This window comes from Arachis duranensis, chromosome 7 (genome assembly GCF_000817695.3).
Source record: "Arachis duranensis cultivar V14167 chromosome 7, aradu.V14167.gnm2.J7QH, whole genome shotgun sequence".
In the NCBI taxonomy this organism is placed as follows: domain Eukaryota; kingdom Viridiplantae; phylum Streptophyta; class Magnoliopsida; order Fabales; family Fabaceae; genus Arachis; species Arachis duranensis.
In genome coordinates this window covers 2,530,654-2,547,546 of record NC_029778.3, presented here as the reverse complement: position 1 = coordinate 2,547,546, position 16,893 = coordinate 2,530,654, and the positions used below count along the sequence as shown (strand labels likewise).

General features: G+C 32.7%; 1 protein-coding gene across 2 annotated transcripts; it reads left to right on the top strand.

Moving 5' to 3' along the window:
* The first annotated feature begins 6,632 nt into the window (after positions 1-6,632).
* On the top strand, positions 6,633-16,312 carry LOC107496353 (uncharacterized). 2 transcript variants are annotated; one of them, XM_016117583.3, is made up of 23 exons: positions 6,633-6,871; positions 7,374-7,568; positions 7,660-7,690; positions 7,796-7,980; positions 8,418-8,577; positions 9,029-9,125; positions 9,490-9,659; positions 10,161-10,327; positions 10,581-10,766; positions 10,907-10,996; positions 11,630-11,710; positions 12,338-12,481; positions 12,605-12,687; positions 12,961-13,099; positions 13,208-13,291; positions 13,437-13,598; positions 13,687-13,774; positions 14,299-14,376; positions 14,484-14,550; positions 14,660-14,756; positions 15,010-15,126; positions 15,207-15,263; positions 15,615-16,312. In XM_016117583.3, exons 1-23 carry the CDS (start codon positions 6,761-6,763, stop codon positions 15,765-15,767), a joined length of 2,742 nt encoding a protein of 913 aa, XP_015973069.1. In that variant the 5' UTR covers positions 6,633-6,760; the 3' UTR covers positions 15,768-16,312. The 2 variants fall into 2 exon arrangements, with proteins under 2 accessions (XP_015973069.1, XP_015973070.1); XM_016117584.3 differs by lacking the exons at positions 6,633-6,871; positions 7,660-7,690 and having other exon boundaries at positions 7,422-7,568.
* The last annotated feature ends 581 nt before the right edge of the window (positions 16,313-16,893 follow it).

The following is a 16,893-nucleotide window of genomic DNA, read 5'->3' as shown; positions in this document are numbered from 1 at the left end:
TAAAAGCTCTGGTAAAAAAGTTAACAACGAAAAGACACGGATTTTCTTCTCTAATAATGTGGGTCATACTATAAGAGAGGAGATTAGCAACACTTTAAATTTTTCTAGGACTGATGATTTGGGTAAATATCTTGGGGTTCCTATTTTACATTCCAAAGTTTCCAAGGATACTTACAAGAATGTCATTAACAAGATGAATTCTCGACTCAACAACTGGAAAGCCTCAGCCCTGTCTCTGGCAGGAAGAACAACTTTGGTGAAATATGTTCTTTCTTCTCTTCCTAGTTATACTATGCAAACTACTATTTTATCCACAAATACTTGTAATTTGATTGATCGTAAATGCAAGAATTTTCTTTGGGGCGACACAGAGCAGACCAAGAAAGTTCATCTCCTTAGTTAGGATAAGATCAACAAACCAAAGGTCTCGAGGGGCCTAGGTTTGAGACATACTAAGGATGTTAATCACTCCTTTATGATGAAATTAGGATGGGGTCTTGTTGCTAATAAAGACTCCCTTTGGGCCATAGTTTAAGATCTAAGTACAAGTGCGGTAGTGACATCCTACCGAGAGTCAATAGGAAGAGTAGCATGTCAAATCTGTGGAAACGGATTGTATCCGCTTGGCATGACGTCGAAAGGAACTCTATTTGGCATATCGGAGATAGATCTCAAATTAAATTTTGGGAGCACAATTGGGTGCCTAATTTGGGGAGCTTGCAACAACACATCACTCAGGTAATTTCTCTTGGTGATTTAGAATCATCTCTAATGGACTTCCTGAATGTTTCAGGGGATTGGAATGAAGATAAGTTAAAGGAATGGCTTCCGGAGTCAACGGTTAAAAGGATCATGGCCATGGCACCCCATCTCCATGCAAAGAAGCAGATTGCATTGCTTGGGCAAACACTCATGACGGGTGTTTTAGCCTGAAATCGGGATACAATTCAATCACTGAGGTTCAATCTCCTCCAGATCGAGTTTTTAAAACTTATCTGGAATTGGAAAGGTCCAGAACGTATCCACACCTTTCTTTGGCTGGTTGCTCATCAAGCAATCATAACGAATGCAGAGAGAGCAAAAAGACATTTAACTAACACAGATGATTGTCCAAGATGCACCAATGCCAAAGAAATAACCTTACATGTATTGAGAGATTGTCCCTTCGCCAAGGATGTTTGGTATCGGCTTCAAAGACAAAGAGGAACTCATGATCTCTTCAACCTGAATACTAGGGATTGGATTTGCAGTAATATATCAGAGAAGGATGAGTGGTCTTGCTTGTTTGGAGTAGCCATCTCAGCTCTTTGGTTCTCCCGTAATAAATTAATTTTCGAAGGAAAGCTTACTCAGCCAGCCGCTGTCTCCCTGTCAATAAAAGCTAGAAGTGAAGAGATCATAAATCTTGAGACTCAATGGTCTCACTACAAGAAATATCAGGTGAGATCAGAGCGTCTAATTTAGTGGAACCTCCCTCCGGAATATTACCTCAAACTAAACGTTGATGGGTGTTTGTATGCCCACAATAGCAATGCAGCTTGTGGAGGTGTGTTTAGAGACTACCTAGGCAGATTTGTGATGGGTTTTTCTTGTAATATTAGAAATTGCTCTATAACTCATGCTGAGTTATGGGCTATTATTAAAGGACTTCAAATTACAAATGTAAATGGGTTTCAAAAAATTGTAGTGGAGTCAGACTCTTGGTCAGCAATCAACTTCATAAAAGAAGGTTGTTCTTCTGCCCACCCGTGTAACACGCTCATTGATGATATTAGGATTCTTGCCCGACGTCTTCAAAGTGTGGTGTGGAATCATACTCTTCGTGAAGAAAATATGGTAGCAAATTTACTTGCTAAAAAAGGACAAGAACTTCCTGTTGGTTTACATATATTTGATGTCCCCCTCCCTGATTTGAGTTATATTTTATTTTTGGATTGTTCTGATGCTCTCAGGTTGAGAGTACCTATTTAGTTTGTTTTTCTTGTTTTGGGGTTTTGTCCTCCTTTACCACAAAAAAAAAAAATGAAAGTAAAAGGGTTAAGGAGATAAAGATTTGGTAAATATGTTTGCTAATTGCATTTGTCCAAAAAATTTTATAAAATGAAGTTTTATCACTTTAGTTTGAGTTTTTTGGCATGCTAAATTATTTTAGAAAATAAATTAATAAAATTTTATTTTAAAAATTAAAGTTAGTAAATATTATATTATATTTACCGTAAAATAAATTATTTTAAAATAAAAGTAATAATATATGATATAAAAACTAGTAATTCAAATATNATAAAAAAAATCGAGTCAAACTAGATCACTTTAAGTATAACCTGAATTCAATCTAAAAATAATATCAGATAAAAATGATAAATCTAAATATAACAAAATATATCTCGAATCCAAATCGAATTTTGAGTTGAGTTGACTCTTGATTTAAGTAATTCTGTTCATAAAATATAAATAAACTAACTCACAATTTTAACATTATACATAAGAAATTATCATTTTCAAAACAATTTATAAAAAGACTAATTAATAAAAAAAATTGTCATTTTTTATTAATAAGAGATGAATTTCTAATTTTTAAATGATTAGATACCAAATATAGTATTTACTTTTGCAAAATTTGCTCTTAACTGTTAGACTTTTATTTTCATTTGGACTTTTCAAAATGATTATTTTGAAAAATGTAGAATACATTTTTAAAAGTTAAGTTATATTTTTTATGTAAAAATTAATTTTAAAATAGTTATAACAGAAAATTAAATTCTCTACTATTATGTTATTAAAATGGCTTATATACAATTCTTAATTATTAAATTATGATTAATTTTATATTGATTTCATCTGATACAATAGATCTTTTGTACTTGATAGAACACTAATATGTACAATAAACAACTAATTATTAATACTAAATTTGTTATTTTTTTATATTCAACGGGATTTATGCTAAAAAACGAAACTAAACACAAATTATTTTCAGAAAATAAACTTTTTTTTATATAAGCTGAAAATAAAATAGAAATCTCACTAATAAGAGATTTATACAAAACAAAATAAGTGACATGAGTGTGTCTTAAATTGATTATTTTATCTGAATTTTATTTAAGCGGCATTCGACCAATCCAATTTAGGGTGTGTTTGTGAAACACGTTGGAGAGGATAAAAGTGCGTTTCAATGTTTTGAACGTTGTTCTTTGATGTTTGGCAATTTTTATTCCTTGAACGTCAACTTGATTCTGCATCCCAAAAACTCATTCACTAGAAGCAAGAAATTATAGCTTCTGCATTTACTCAACTTACATTTAGGTTTGTTGCTAGTTATTATTGGTTTTTCTATAATTTTTTCTAAATAAATACGAGAATATTAAAACAATTATTCTAATTTTTGTGCACTGTTTACTATTTTAATTTTTTATAATGTGTATTATTGTTCCTATTAGAAATGATAAATTAAATAAAAAATTAATTATAAATAATAATAAAAATATAACTTGTAAAAAATTAGAACCTAAAATAATAATAAAAATAAGATTATTAAGAGTATTTAAAAAGAATACTAAAATATGTTATTTTATATATTATTTTTAATTTAATAAATAAATATTACTTTTTAAAATTAATTTTAGTAAAAATTGCCAAACATAAATTAATATTGGCATAAACTTATTTCTACCCAAAATCAATTCTACAAAATCACTTCTATTCAAACTCCATTTTGCCCAACTTAAATTCAAACACACACTTAGTATTTTACCAGCGTAATTATTATCTTATCCGAACACATATTTTAAAACCACATTCTAGTTTTAGTCTATCAAAATTCATTAGGAGGACCTCATTATATGCCAACAAAAAAAAGATCGTTGTGGACATTGAAGCTTTATTATTATTGTCTTATTTAGGATATTTTACAACTAAAAAAAATAATTATGAATCGAAATTTTATTTTAATTTTTTTATTAAACAAATTTACATACATATTATATCTGAATCTCTCATATGAGTGAGTTTATTATTCGATTAATTCGAATTAATTTTATTATCTATTATTATTATTATTAAAAATTGATAAACATGTTATATTGTTATTGTTATTGACTTATTGTACATTAATTATTTATTAATAATAATAGATAATTAATAAGAGTTAAATTTTAATTTGGCTCCTAAAATTTGGTTTGAGACTTAAAATGACCTCTAGAATTTCATTAGCTTCAATTAGAATCCCCAAATTTTTAATTGTGGCTCTGATTTGCCCCTGCTATCATCTCTGTCACCGAAAAGCTGATGTGACATAGTATCATGACGCGGTGACTAAACTAAAAGGACAGCGTATGGCTTTGTGCCCAAATCTTATTGAAACTAAGTCGTTTCACTTGTTTTGGTGGTTAAAACTCTCCCTCTTCTTAGTACGACGATCATAAGTTTCTTCTTTTTCCTCGTTTTTTCTGATGCGTTGAGTTCCTTCTAGCCATTCTGAAAATCTATGCAAACTTGAGAGTTTTGGCAAGAGTGAAGAAACCACAAGCACAAGTTCAAACAGAGGTTAGTTTCAAAACCCATTACTACCAATGCGCTATCTTCTACTTCTTTAATTTTAGTTGCTGATTTTTCTTGTATTTTGTAAATAAATTGTTGTGGTTAATGTGCACATGCAATGTAGAACTTAGGGTTTAATGCTGTTTTTTTTTGTTTGCTACAAAGTTAGTTTTGTTGATGAGTGACATATTAGTTGTTTGTGAGTCCAGGATTAATGTTGTAATGGAAAGACTTGACAGTGGTACTTTTGGGATGGTTTCCTATGCATAAAAATTAGTCTGAATTTATTTGAAATTTATTTGCAGATGGATGATTATATAACCATAGTATTTCACCATGGAAGTAGGTTTGTTACCAAGGAGGATGGTAATGTAGCATATATTAGAGACAACACTCATTAATTGGTTGGATTAGATGAAGACACAATAGATGTGTTTTTAATCAGGGACTACTACAAAGTGTTAGGATATGATAATATTGAAAGAAGATATTTTAATGGTGAACTCTGATGATGAGGTTGACTTGGTAGAAGTGTTAGGCAATAAAACTACTGTCCAAGGTGAAAAATATGATGCTTATGATCCATATTTTGCTGATTCGAATGGAAGAAATAACTCCTGGCACTTTGATGGACATGTTGCTAATGATATTGGAAATGATGCCGGTAACAATGCTAACAATGATAATGCAGCTTCAGAGGTTGAAATCACACAACCCAGTTATTCACAACCATTGATTAATGAAGTGGTATGACTTTTTAACTCACTTCAAAGCAATAAACAATAATTATTTCTTACATATTTCTTTAGCATAACTGATTCATTATCTTGCAGGTTGCTCCAGTTGTTTCAATTCAACTTACAAGGCCAAACAAATTGTCCCCAAAAAGAAGATCTCAACACTCAACTGTTGTAAATATGGATGCAATGCAGGGAGTAAGTCCTGAGACAATAGCAAAATTGACAGCGGTCATGAGGTTTGTCCCTACGTCAGGCTTCATACCTCCAAGGAAAAAGTGATGAAAAGCTTTCTGTTTTGATGCATTTAATTATGTTAAACTTGGGTTCATCTTGATGATTGTATTTTGGGATTAGTTTATGTACAAGTCAGAAACAATAAAACTGATATAGTGTTTAAGTTTGGATTTCAATAGGTGGTTCTATTTTGAATGATTTTAATATTTTGTATAATAATGATATTACATAGAAATCAATGCTGATGATTGTTATAACTGTCAGTGCTGGTATCACCTTATTATCAATTTGGAAATGAAACTTACCTATTAGTTACTATAACCATTTATCTTAAATTAGGTGTTTTTAGTTGCAACTTGATATGTGTACGTTGAAGACTGTGATAATATTCGATATCACTATATTAACCAAGTTGAAATTGAAACTTGCATATTAGTTATTATAATAATTTATGTTCAATTAGATGCTGTTTTTTACTGCAACTTCATATCACTGCATTGCAAAAATTGATAATATTCAACATTATCATATTAGCCAACTTGAAAATAACATTGGCAAAAAGTGATGTTTAACATACAATATTTAAGTCAATTTCAATTGTACAATAAGAACAATTTCACATGGTTTATTTTCCTACAACTAAGCCATAACCAATACACAATACCACAATAAAAAAAATAAGCAAACTTAAAACACAGTTCCCTATTTTCAAAACTCTAACATAAGCTTCCAAATCCCTAATTGTCCATCTTAAATTCATTTTTTAATGGTCAATATCTCTTGCATAATCAACTCTTCCAACAATGGTTTCATCCTCTTCATCTGCCCATACGAAAAGTCCACACCATTTCTTTCTTGCGGTCTGCAACAATACCAGAAAAAAATTAATACAAAATACAATTAATAAGGAGGTTCCAATAAGCTAAATCAGCTTTTCGATAATGGAGATGATCGCAGGACAAGTTAGAGCCACAATTAAAAATTTGCGGATTCTAATTGAGGCTAATGAAATTCTATGGGTCATTCTGAGTTTCGAGCCAAATTTCAGGGAGAAATTGAGATTTAACTCAATTAATAGTGACTAATTTTAGTTCCTAATATTGATATAGAAATAATATTTTTGAATAACAATTTAAAAAAAAGGACTTAACCAACTGTGGAAGCAACGCCGGAAAGAAAGTGCCGATATTTGGTGGCGACTTCGGTCTTCGCTGTGAAACCTCTCAGCTCAGTTCTTGTTCCTTCGTTCGATGGAATTCAGGCCCCGCAACTACACCGACGAGCGTGAATCTCACGCTCTACCTCGCCTACGCGCCGATGCTCACCCTCTCTCAGCTACACCCTCTCCGCCACTCCCTCAGGTTCAATTATACTATCTCTTTCTCTTTTGAACTTTCACTAGCACTTCACTGTTTCGGATATACCACGAATCACGCTGATAGATTTGATTTTGTTGAGTCGTAAGCAAATTATTATGTCTTAGTATTTCAGTTTAAGCTAGTTATTTTCTGTTAGCTTCTGTTTAGTGTAGGTTAATGATTTCAATGATGTTGAGCTTAGTGATATGATCCTAGTGAGTTTCATAACAAAATCTGGCGAGAGAAAGTGTTCTATAGATAGAGATTTTTGTTATGTTTAACTACACAGCAAAATGCAGGGAGGATTTGGTTAAGTAACTTCATTTGAGAACTTGTTAATATTTGTTGAAATGCTTAGTGAATTTTTATTTCTGAGTAGTAGTTGTCTATGTTATGATTTTCAGGTTGATTCGATTTTTTTTTTTATTGTGTTTGGAATTTCCGTTACTTGCATTGGTCTCGGTACTTAGTTGTTGTGTTGATGTTCTTGATTTCTTGTTTTTAGGGTGATGTCGTGGAAAGTGGTAACAGTGATTTCTTTGATCCACTGAGAGGAACTGATAATGAGGCAAAGGTCGAATCTCCTGATCCTGACAACCTCAGCAATGCGGTTGATCATCATCCAACGAAGGAGTGGACCTCTTTCAGGAGATTACTAATGCAGAGGTTTCCTGTCACCAAAATGGTTTCAATGTCTTCGGTAAGCTTTTCAAAATGGTTTCCTTTTTGTTCTGTAACCCTTTATTTTTTTAGTTAATCATAATCGCTAATTATTTATCTTTTAATTACAGATGCCTGATTTTCTAATGAGAAGTGCAAAATGTATGCCCATATCTATTACATTGTTTATCCTTCTTTTATTTACTTATTTATTTTAAAAAAAATTGTATTTGTCTCTATTTATTTATGTGATGTCATGATTTTCAGCACATGAGAAATCTTCAACAATTATGCATTTGGAGGAACTGGACGATCCACAAAAATTTGCTGATGAGGGTGTCAAGGTGATTACTTGGCAAGAGTATGTGTCTCGGTTACATGAGCTCAAAGATGAAATTAACCGTTCTTGGCTAGCTGAAGATCGTGTAACATCCTTAAAGTTATCTATAAAGGTAGATGTTGATACATTTAACAGTTTCTGGGTTGTTATTATAGAATGCATAAAAATTACCTTCAATGCTTGTTTTTGGGTTTGTGCATTGCATAGAAGGATTTTTTCAAAAATTCATATACTTACTGTTTTTATGTTTTATTTTTTCCTTTATAGACCTAGTATTTTGTTTACATATAAGAAGGAAATTCTTGTTTAATTTTGTTGAACCATATGTTAAATAAATAGAAGAGGCTCGGACAGAGATAAGCTACCTAATTAAAATCCAAATCATGTATAATAGTAAGTTTGCTTGGGTGAGAAGGGACCGCTGGGGGAAGAGGGGATTTGAAATAATTTCTCTTATTTTGGGATGAAATAATATTTTTCTTTATTTCTTATCCTGATATGGGTTGTTTATATGAACTTGAAAGTTGAAACTGATTGTTCTGTTTGCAGGCAGCTAAGCTTCTGATGGATACGTCCGTTTCTGAGTTTTATCCTACACTTTTTGTCCTTGTCACAGATATCATGGACATGCTTGGCGAATTGGTTTGGCAACGCATTAAGCGGAAAGCCGAGTTTACTGAAGATGGAGCCTTACTCTGCAACTTAGCAGGTCTCTTCTTAATTTGAGTCTCTCTCTCACACAATTTAGTTTTACCCAGAGTGTTTCCTTAGGCATTTCCAATATCATAGTGGTTGAGAATCTTCAATCTGGAATCTGTCCCTCTTTTGTACCCCTCAAATGGGTAGCTTATGGTGAACCACAGTGAAGGCAAATAAAAATTGTTGCTACAAGATTGTTGCTTATAGGAGAAACCCCTATATAAAAATTGTTTGCCAAAAGTTCACTCAAATGTGCCATAAGTTCTCCATGTATTATCGATAACTTGATAAATGGGTTGTTACAGTAACTGCCCTCAGAAGTCTCCAAATGTTAAAATTATTTTCTCGTTGCAGCTAATTTATACATCATATAAGCTTGATGGTGTTTGATAATTGATAGTTGCTTCAAAACTTGTATTGGCATCCGATCGTTTATCCAAATCTGTTGACTGATGGTGCAGAAAACTTTAAGGCAAGCGATATTTGTAGTGATGCTAAAGAAACTTGCAATAACTGGTTCAACAAAATTGGTGTTGTGCAAGAGCTTCTTCCACGCATGTAAAGTCCTTATCCTTTTCTCTGTATTTAATGTATTCTATGTTTCTTTTCGTGATTTTTTTTGTAGGTCTTGTTGATGTATGTTTCTGAATGTTTTATTCCATCTATTCATTCTAATGTCTTCATCATCACTGTTGGAAGCTAAAGCAAAGCCAGTTTCAAAAAAAAAAAAAAACAGTAGTCATGCTTCTTTTTCAGTTTTTCTTGTAGGACCTACATGTTTTCCTTTTCTTGTGAAGAAACCTTATTCTCTTTCTATGCACTATTTCTTTGCATTAATAAATTTCTGTATTCAACATTTTGGCTTAAAGTTTCCTCCTCAATTTTGTTGAGTGCTTACCGTGTTTTGGGAATTTTACTTTAGTTACCTGGAGTTGGCAATATCGCCTTGCTGGCGATTTCTGCTTGACCAACCTGAAGACAGTCTTTGGCGCTTGGTAATGATGATAAGAGGATTGGGGGATCCAGTAGCATCTGCATATTGTCGTTTATATATGGCTCACTGTGCTCAGAAGCTTATTTCACATGATATAGGTATTTTGGTTAATATGTTTGCTGGTGCATATTTTTACGTATATCATATACACTGTTACCCTGGCAACCTATGACCCCCCAAAACCTCAGTGTCAAACACCTTTTGCTTATTGCTTCTAGTATACCAATGGTTTTGTTCTTAAAGTTCTTGTATTCTTCTGTAATTTGCACATTCAAAATGCTGTAGAGAATGTGAACAGTTTGGTGGTAAAAACATTATTTTCATAGTTATTTCTAGAGTAAGTTAACAAATTATTCCTCTACTGCTGTGCACCAATTTCTACTTTACAATCTGTACTGTTGTTTGTATTCTATGCTCTATCTGGTTGGTTTCTTGAGATTTATTTTCTGTCTTATACGTTGTTCTCAGTGGGATTCTCAGTGGGATGCATGGATCATTTTGTTTACTCATTTTGCTGTTTAATCTATAATGCTGTTATAGAATTTTTTCTTGTGATTATCTTCAAAAAACTTAATTCTTTATTTCTCCAACTGGGACAGGTTATCTTATAACATGTATGAATGACATCAGAGTCATTTTGATGAAAATTTTATCAGCAAATGAAAGCACTCATGGAAATGTTAAACACAACAAAAAATTGCAAGTTAGTCTGATGGAACCAACCATTGAGTATATTATGAAGTATATATTTAATGGGTTATCTCAGGTATGTATGTAGTTTCTTTCCATTAGTGTACTTATTTTCTACAATATTATATGTGATCATGGTCCCATAATGGTTGTGCTGGTTGGAACTTCTTGAAACCGAAATTACCTATGCTAATAAAATTAACTACATTATTAGGGTTCTTCTCATTATTATAATGGAAAATAAAAAATTGCTGATTGTTTGCCCTGCTTTTTAACCTTCTTCAACCTGTGTTTTATGGTGATCTAAATATATCTTTACTCTGCCTAAGGGACAAGTCAGTGAAGTTCTTGCAGAGCTGGGATTGATGAAGAATCAACAGGATTTCGGGAGTGTTTCATGTGTTTCAGTTGTTCTGCATCATTTACTGAAGGAACTCCCTATTGAAATAGTTAGTTCAAACGCTCTACAGATGCTTCATCTAATTGAATTTAGCAAGGATTATTCCTTTGATCAGGTATGACACATTTTGCAGTGTTTATCATGCCTTGAGTACTTTTGATACACATCAAAATGTAATTTGCTATATTATAGCTGTCTTCTTTGATTTGCTTTTTCCAAAATGCAGTTTTATTGTTCTTCTTTTTGGTGATACAGCATATGAATTACAGATTGCTTGGGTTCAGGCTAAATGAAAGGAAAACCTCAGTTGACCTTGTCAATGCTGTGTTAGATAAAATCATTCAGGTATTACAGATTACTAGTCCATCTTCCATTATTTGGAGTTGCATTGTTACTTTCTTTGCAATTGTATGTATTCCATTTTTATATCTCCATCTCTTCATTCAAGATCCTTAATTCCTTATCCCATCAACAGGCTACTTGGCTGGCAAGTTATTATCTTCTGTTTCCCAACTATTGTAAATTGTGTTTTTGCTTAGATGTTATTGTATTTTGATTTTTGAGAACATATTGCTAAGGACCTCTGATAATTCAGGAATTGACCCCAAAAGTTAGGGTCATCAGTTGGGGCGATGCTAGGTGGCAGATTGAAAGCTAAACAATAACGTATTCTTACCTAACATTCATGTGCTACTATAACCTGGATTTTTCAATTCTTGACTTGTTTCTGATATTTACATAAATCCGATCAATTTTGAACTTTTTGTCATACCATCATAAACCTTATTTTTATTTTTAATCTAGACAAAATGAGCAATTGCATCAGATCTCTGGGGAGGTCGAAGTAGCTTATACCATGGAACAACTAACCTTGTACTCTATAAACATTAGGCTTCTTAGCGTTGAATTCTTTGGTCAATATGGCATTGCTTCCAACTCCAAGTTTTCTAATTTTATCTATTTTGGCTGCAATGTCAGGTTGTTGCTCAGTATGATAGCCTCGATGAGTACCTAAAGGTTGTAGATGCTTATGCTGATCTTATTCTTCAGAATCACTTGGTAAGTTTGTGTGTATACAGTCTGACGGATGTTCATTCTCTATATAATGTGGTAAATGGATTCTTTGTAAGGATGCCTTATCCTCCTTTGCACTCTTCTCTTCTTTTCTAACAAAACCTCTTTTTCTTATAAAAGAAAAGAGGTTTCTTTGAGTTAGTGACTTACTGAGAAGATGATACTTCTAATAATAAGTCGATATAGCAATATTATTTGGTATCCTAATGTCAATCTTTAGTCAACTTGCGTCTCAAAATTAATATATTATCAATACAATCATCATGCTAGTAGTTATTGCTTCAAAAATGGAGCAAGTCTTCCTCAACAGTATCTATAGAAGTATTAACAAATATTTCAGTTGAATAGATTATTAGAATTTGATTTAAAAAATGATATGTAACGATAAAATAAACAATGACACTTAATTCCATTTTCAAGGGACTGAACATGTTCCTTGAGATGAAGCTTGTTGTCGCATGTTCAAACAGATGAGTAGCTAAATGCTTTGATCTTTGATGGGTTAAATTGTGGTTCGATAACAGTTTATTCTGATCCTTGATATACTTTCCAGTCTCTAATAACTGAGAAGAACGTTAATGCTTTCATCTAAAATAAATTCCTTAATATCAGGGTGATCTTCTGAATACCATTTTGGAAGGCATTTCGCAGCGTGCTCGGAATAAAGGAGTGACAGAAGCTGAAATGCCAAGCTTGCAATCTCTCTTGGGGAAGATTCTGTCTCATTTTAAGTGTCTTGAGGATGTATTGTGTCTGGTAAATTCCTACTCATATGTTGTTTGTCTTATCATCCTTTTTTTTGTCTTTGTATGTTAATCTATGCTATTCTTCAATACATTAGGAGCAAAAAGAAATGTGATGATGTTTACTATTTTGTAGAATTACTTTCCAGAGATCTTAGATTTAATGTTTGGGAGCTCACAAGATGCTGTCTTTCTGCACATCCTTAATCTGGCAACAAGGTAGGTACCATTTCTATGCGTATTAGACAAAGATACCACCTGCGATTGTTGGCCTCTCTCTAAAGGGGTCAAGAAGTCAACTCTCTCCCATAATTTTTAGTTCCATGGGATATTAGATCTTAGAGTTTTCTTTTGCTTTTTCAAATATTTTCTCTCTTGACATCCTTGCTGCTGCTGCAGCATCATCTTACTGGATTCTGTCTACTGTTTAGGAGTGTAATGTTTTAAGACTTCATTTTGCTTGGGAATTATATATCATTATCCGTTAAGCAGGAACGATCATATTAGGGATCCATTGTGCATACAGCTACTTTTTGAAATTTCTCGAACTTTACATGATAACATTGAAGCAAAGAATGTGAAAGATGGTGATAGCCAAGTGGCACATTCGATATCCCGCTTTGTGCACATGGTAACTTTTTTCGTTTACTTATCAATTGCCTATATGCTAATTTTATTTAGTTGTGATAATGGCATTGTCATGATTATGAATTGTTGGCAAATTGTTTTCTACCACTAGGTAGATTATGGGGCAGAGATGGAACACCAGTTAGCTTTTCTAGTTGATTGCCGAGGAGCTTTTGGTAGATTTAATGAACTAAAGGTTTCCTGTTTTTGTCTCAGTTGTTTGATTAATCCGATACTTTTTAATTAAAAAGATTACACATGTCATAGGATAATCGACCACTCCATTCCTCTATCCGTTCATGTTAATCTTTGTAATGACATAGCATTATTCATACTTGCAGGAAACCCTTGTTCATTCCAGCAATTCCTTAGCAATTCAAGCTTTGAAATGTGCTAAGAAACACTTGAGTTTGGTCAAAGCCTGCATTACATTTAGTGAAATCACAATACCTTCTATTTCTGCTCAAAGAAAGCAATTTGATCTTTTCCTAGAGACTGCCGAGGTTGATATTCAGTTTTTGGCACATCAATATTGTGTGTTTTTTCTGCTACATCCATACATGTCATGGATTCATCCTATTAATTTGTCAGGTTGCATTCTTAGTTGGCTTGGTTTCTCATTCTGATGGATTGATTGATTCGGCAGTTGGCTGTTTGCAGACCTTAAATATCACGGATGGTTAGTTTATTTGTAAACCATGTAGAGTATTACAATGTTCTATTCATTTATTACTTGTCCCAGTTATCAATAATTATCAGTTATTTTACTTGAGAGTTAATCAGTACATAAACTGAAATGGAAAGCAAATATAGCAATTCCTTGGTTATGGTTGTATTTTGGGGTCATTGTCCTTATTGTATATAATGGTGGATGTTACTGCTTAAAACTTGTATAAGGAAGAAAACTCATTCCTTCTTGCATATAATTTCCTAAGCAATAGCTCTTGGGAATAATTAATATAACATTGACTCTTACAATTTTACAAATCACAATATGCTATAGATGAAGACCAAGTCATCATTGTTTTCTGAGATCGATAGATTTAAGAATCTGTATCTTACGTTTGGCTGCTTAGTTTTTAAGTGAAGTGGTGAATTTACATTGCTTGTGCCACTAACTGTACCTTCTCTCTAGAAGATTTATTTTCTGTACTCCCAACACCACAATAAATACATCTGCTTGTTAATTTGCTTGATTTTTAGGCTTGCAAACCCCAGCTGAAGTTGAAGGACTAGTCTCATCAATTAGAAAGCTCTGTGGCTTCTTAGTTATGGTTCCAGGTTGTTGATATTATTATTTTTCAGTGTTTTACCGGGAAACTTCAAATTCTTTATATCCCTTCCTCATATATTTGTTTTGATAAATGATTTTCTTAACTTCATTGAAGGTAATCTTAGCAAAGCAGGCACCCACTTCCCAAATAACTTGTTTTCATTGATCAGCTCACACTCATGGTAAGTTTTCTTTTGGAATTTATCATTATTGAAACCTCTATCCCCTTTTTTTTTCCTTTTGGAATATAACATCTATCTTTCCTTGATGGATTATTTGAAATATCGGCAGGTTTGAACCAAAAATGAAGACACAAATTTTTTCTTCAATCTTATTGTTGTTGACGTCTTTAGCACAGAAGTCTCTACCATATCATGTAGATACACAGGTATGGCATTCCGTTCAATTCAGTACATGTGTTTTTATGACTAAAAGAAACTTTTGTATTTTTACATTTATTCTGTAAAAGGTGACAGAACATCATACCCTCCTTATATATTTATTTATACTGGACATATCCATTGCAAAGATCAATGGTTTCATAGACTGGAGTCCAGAGTCTTCTTGACCAGTTTGTAGCGTTTTTGCTCTGTATCTTAATTCCAAATGCAAAAGTGAATCCATTTTTATATTGTTTCCAGATTCCAGGCAATGACCTGTTATTCTGTGGGGATTCTTCTTATAAGCAAGAACTTGTTTCTTTGACTAAGCTTGTTCTTGAGAACCTGCTTTGTGCCATTCAACAAGAACCTTCACGGGTATACCATTTTTACTTAATTGATATTTGTTCTGATTTATAGACTAATGTTAATTGGTAGTTACTATGCTGAAAATGAAGGCCGCACGTGGAGCAATGGCACTTGAAGCTTGCAATTGCATTGTATCATCTTTCATGGTAGACCGTGTTGTAATTTTAACTCAACTTCATGTTTAAAGTTCTATTGGATCCCATCATTATTCATTTGTAAAACTGAAAATTAAGAAGGAAAAGGGAGGATTGCATTATAAACTCTTAACAAACTATATCCTAATTTGGAACAACTAACCAGGCAAATTTCACACGGATCTTCCACCTCTTAAGCCAAATATTATTTGCTTGTTCTTTTAAAAAATACCTCCTTTAGAAAATGGAATGTCCTTGTCCCTGCATGTTTGTTACACGGCTCAGAAGTTCAGTTTCTCTGTCCCTTCATGGATTGTGGATGGTTGGATTACTAATAATGGTTTCTTTCTTCGTCATTGGCAGGTAAATGATGAATTATTGTCCGTTTGCCTTAACCTGATTGAAACTGCCAAGTCAGGTTTGAGTGATCAAGATAAATACCTCCGATCGACCATTGAACTTGTAAAGAAGAAATCCCAAACTCCTTCAACAGCCACGGTTTCTGTTTCTGTATGACTTGTCTTCATCCTCACCTAGGTTGATATGTCACACTTGATATGTATAGTAGGCAGCTTAAGGTTTAAGAAACAAAAGAAACACCCAAAGATGGAACACAAGGATGTCGCAACCACTGTAGCCGGTCGAATGTATATGAGAGACTCTCAACAGGATGAACAAGAAGAGAAGGAGCTTTCAAGGAGGAAGAGTACAACAAATTCCCCTTTCAATAACAAGCATTGTCTTTCACCAGTTGGTTTGGGAAACTGATGTTACTCCTGCATTTTGTGATGTCCTTGCTTTCTGCACCATTTCAGCATTGGATTCTATCAACTTATTCAACTTCAGTGGTGGTCAGCAGTCATCAGATTATTTGGTCATTCATTCCTTACATTATAGTTTGGTTTCTTTCTCATATTGTAACCCTCATTCTTTTTCTTTTTCCCTCCAATTATGGGCGACGAAACTATTTGTTAGTTGTCATTCACCTAGCTTAGTCAATAAAAAAAAGGGCGTGTATAAAGTAAAGATATCATTCTCCCAATTATTTTTATTGGTTTTTATTCGAGTTTGTTCCTAAATAATCCTAATCTATACATACATCAACATCTATTATTCACACACATAATTTAGTTGGAAATGTTTGAGAGATAAATAAAAAAATAGTTAAATTTTATCTTATTTAATTATAAGTAATAAATGTTAAATAGGACAAATTTAAAGTTTTTTTTTTAATTTCTCTAGTATTACCAAAGTATTTCTACTAAATGTCTAGCTGCAGATTAACGTGATGATGCATATCTAATTGGAGTGCTTCTTCCGCTAAGAAATTTTAGCCAGAACTAAATTACGGTGATGATGCATATCAAATTGGAGTGTTTCTTCCACTAAACTAAATTACGGTAATATTAATAAAACAAAAAATGAACAGCTCAAATTTATCTTATTTGTTATTTAGCATTTATCAATTATAAATTTTGCTTGATCTTTTTGTCGTTCTATTCGAAGAAACAAGACATAACTTCTATACATATCAACCATTATATACTTTTGCTCATTTGTTTTATAAACAATAAAAGATAATTTGAAAAATCACATAAATACAAGTCAAACACATTTTAAGGTGTATTTACAATAAAAGTGC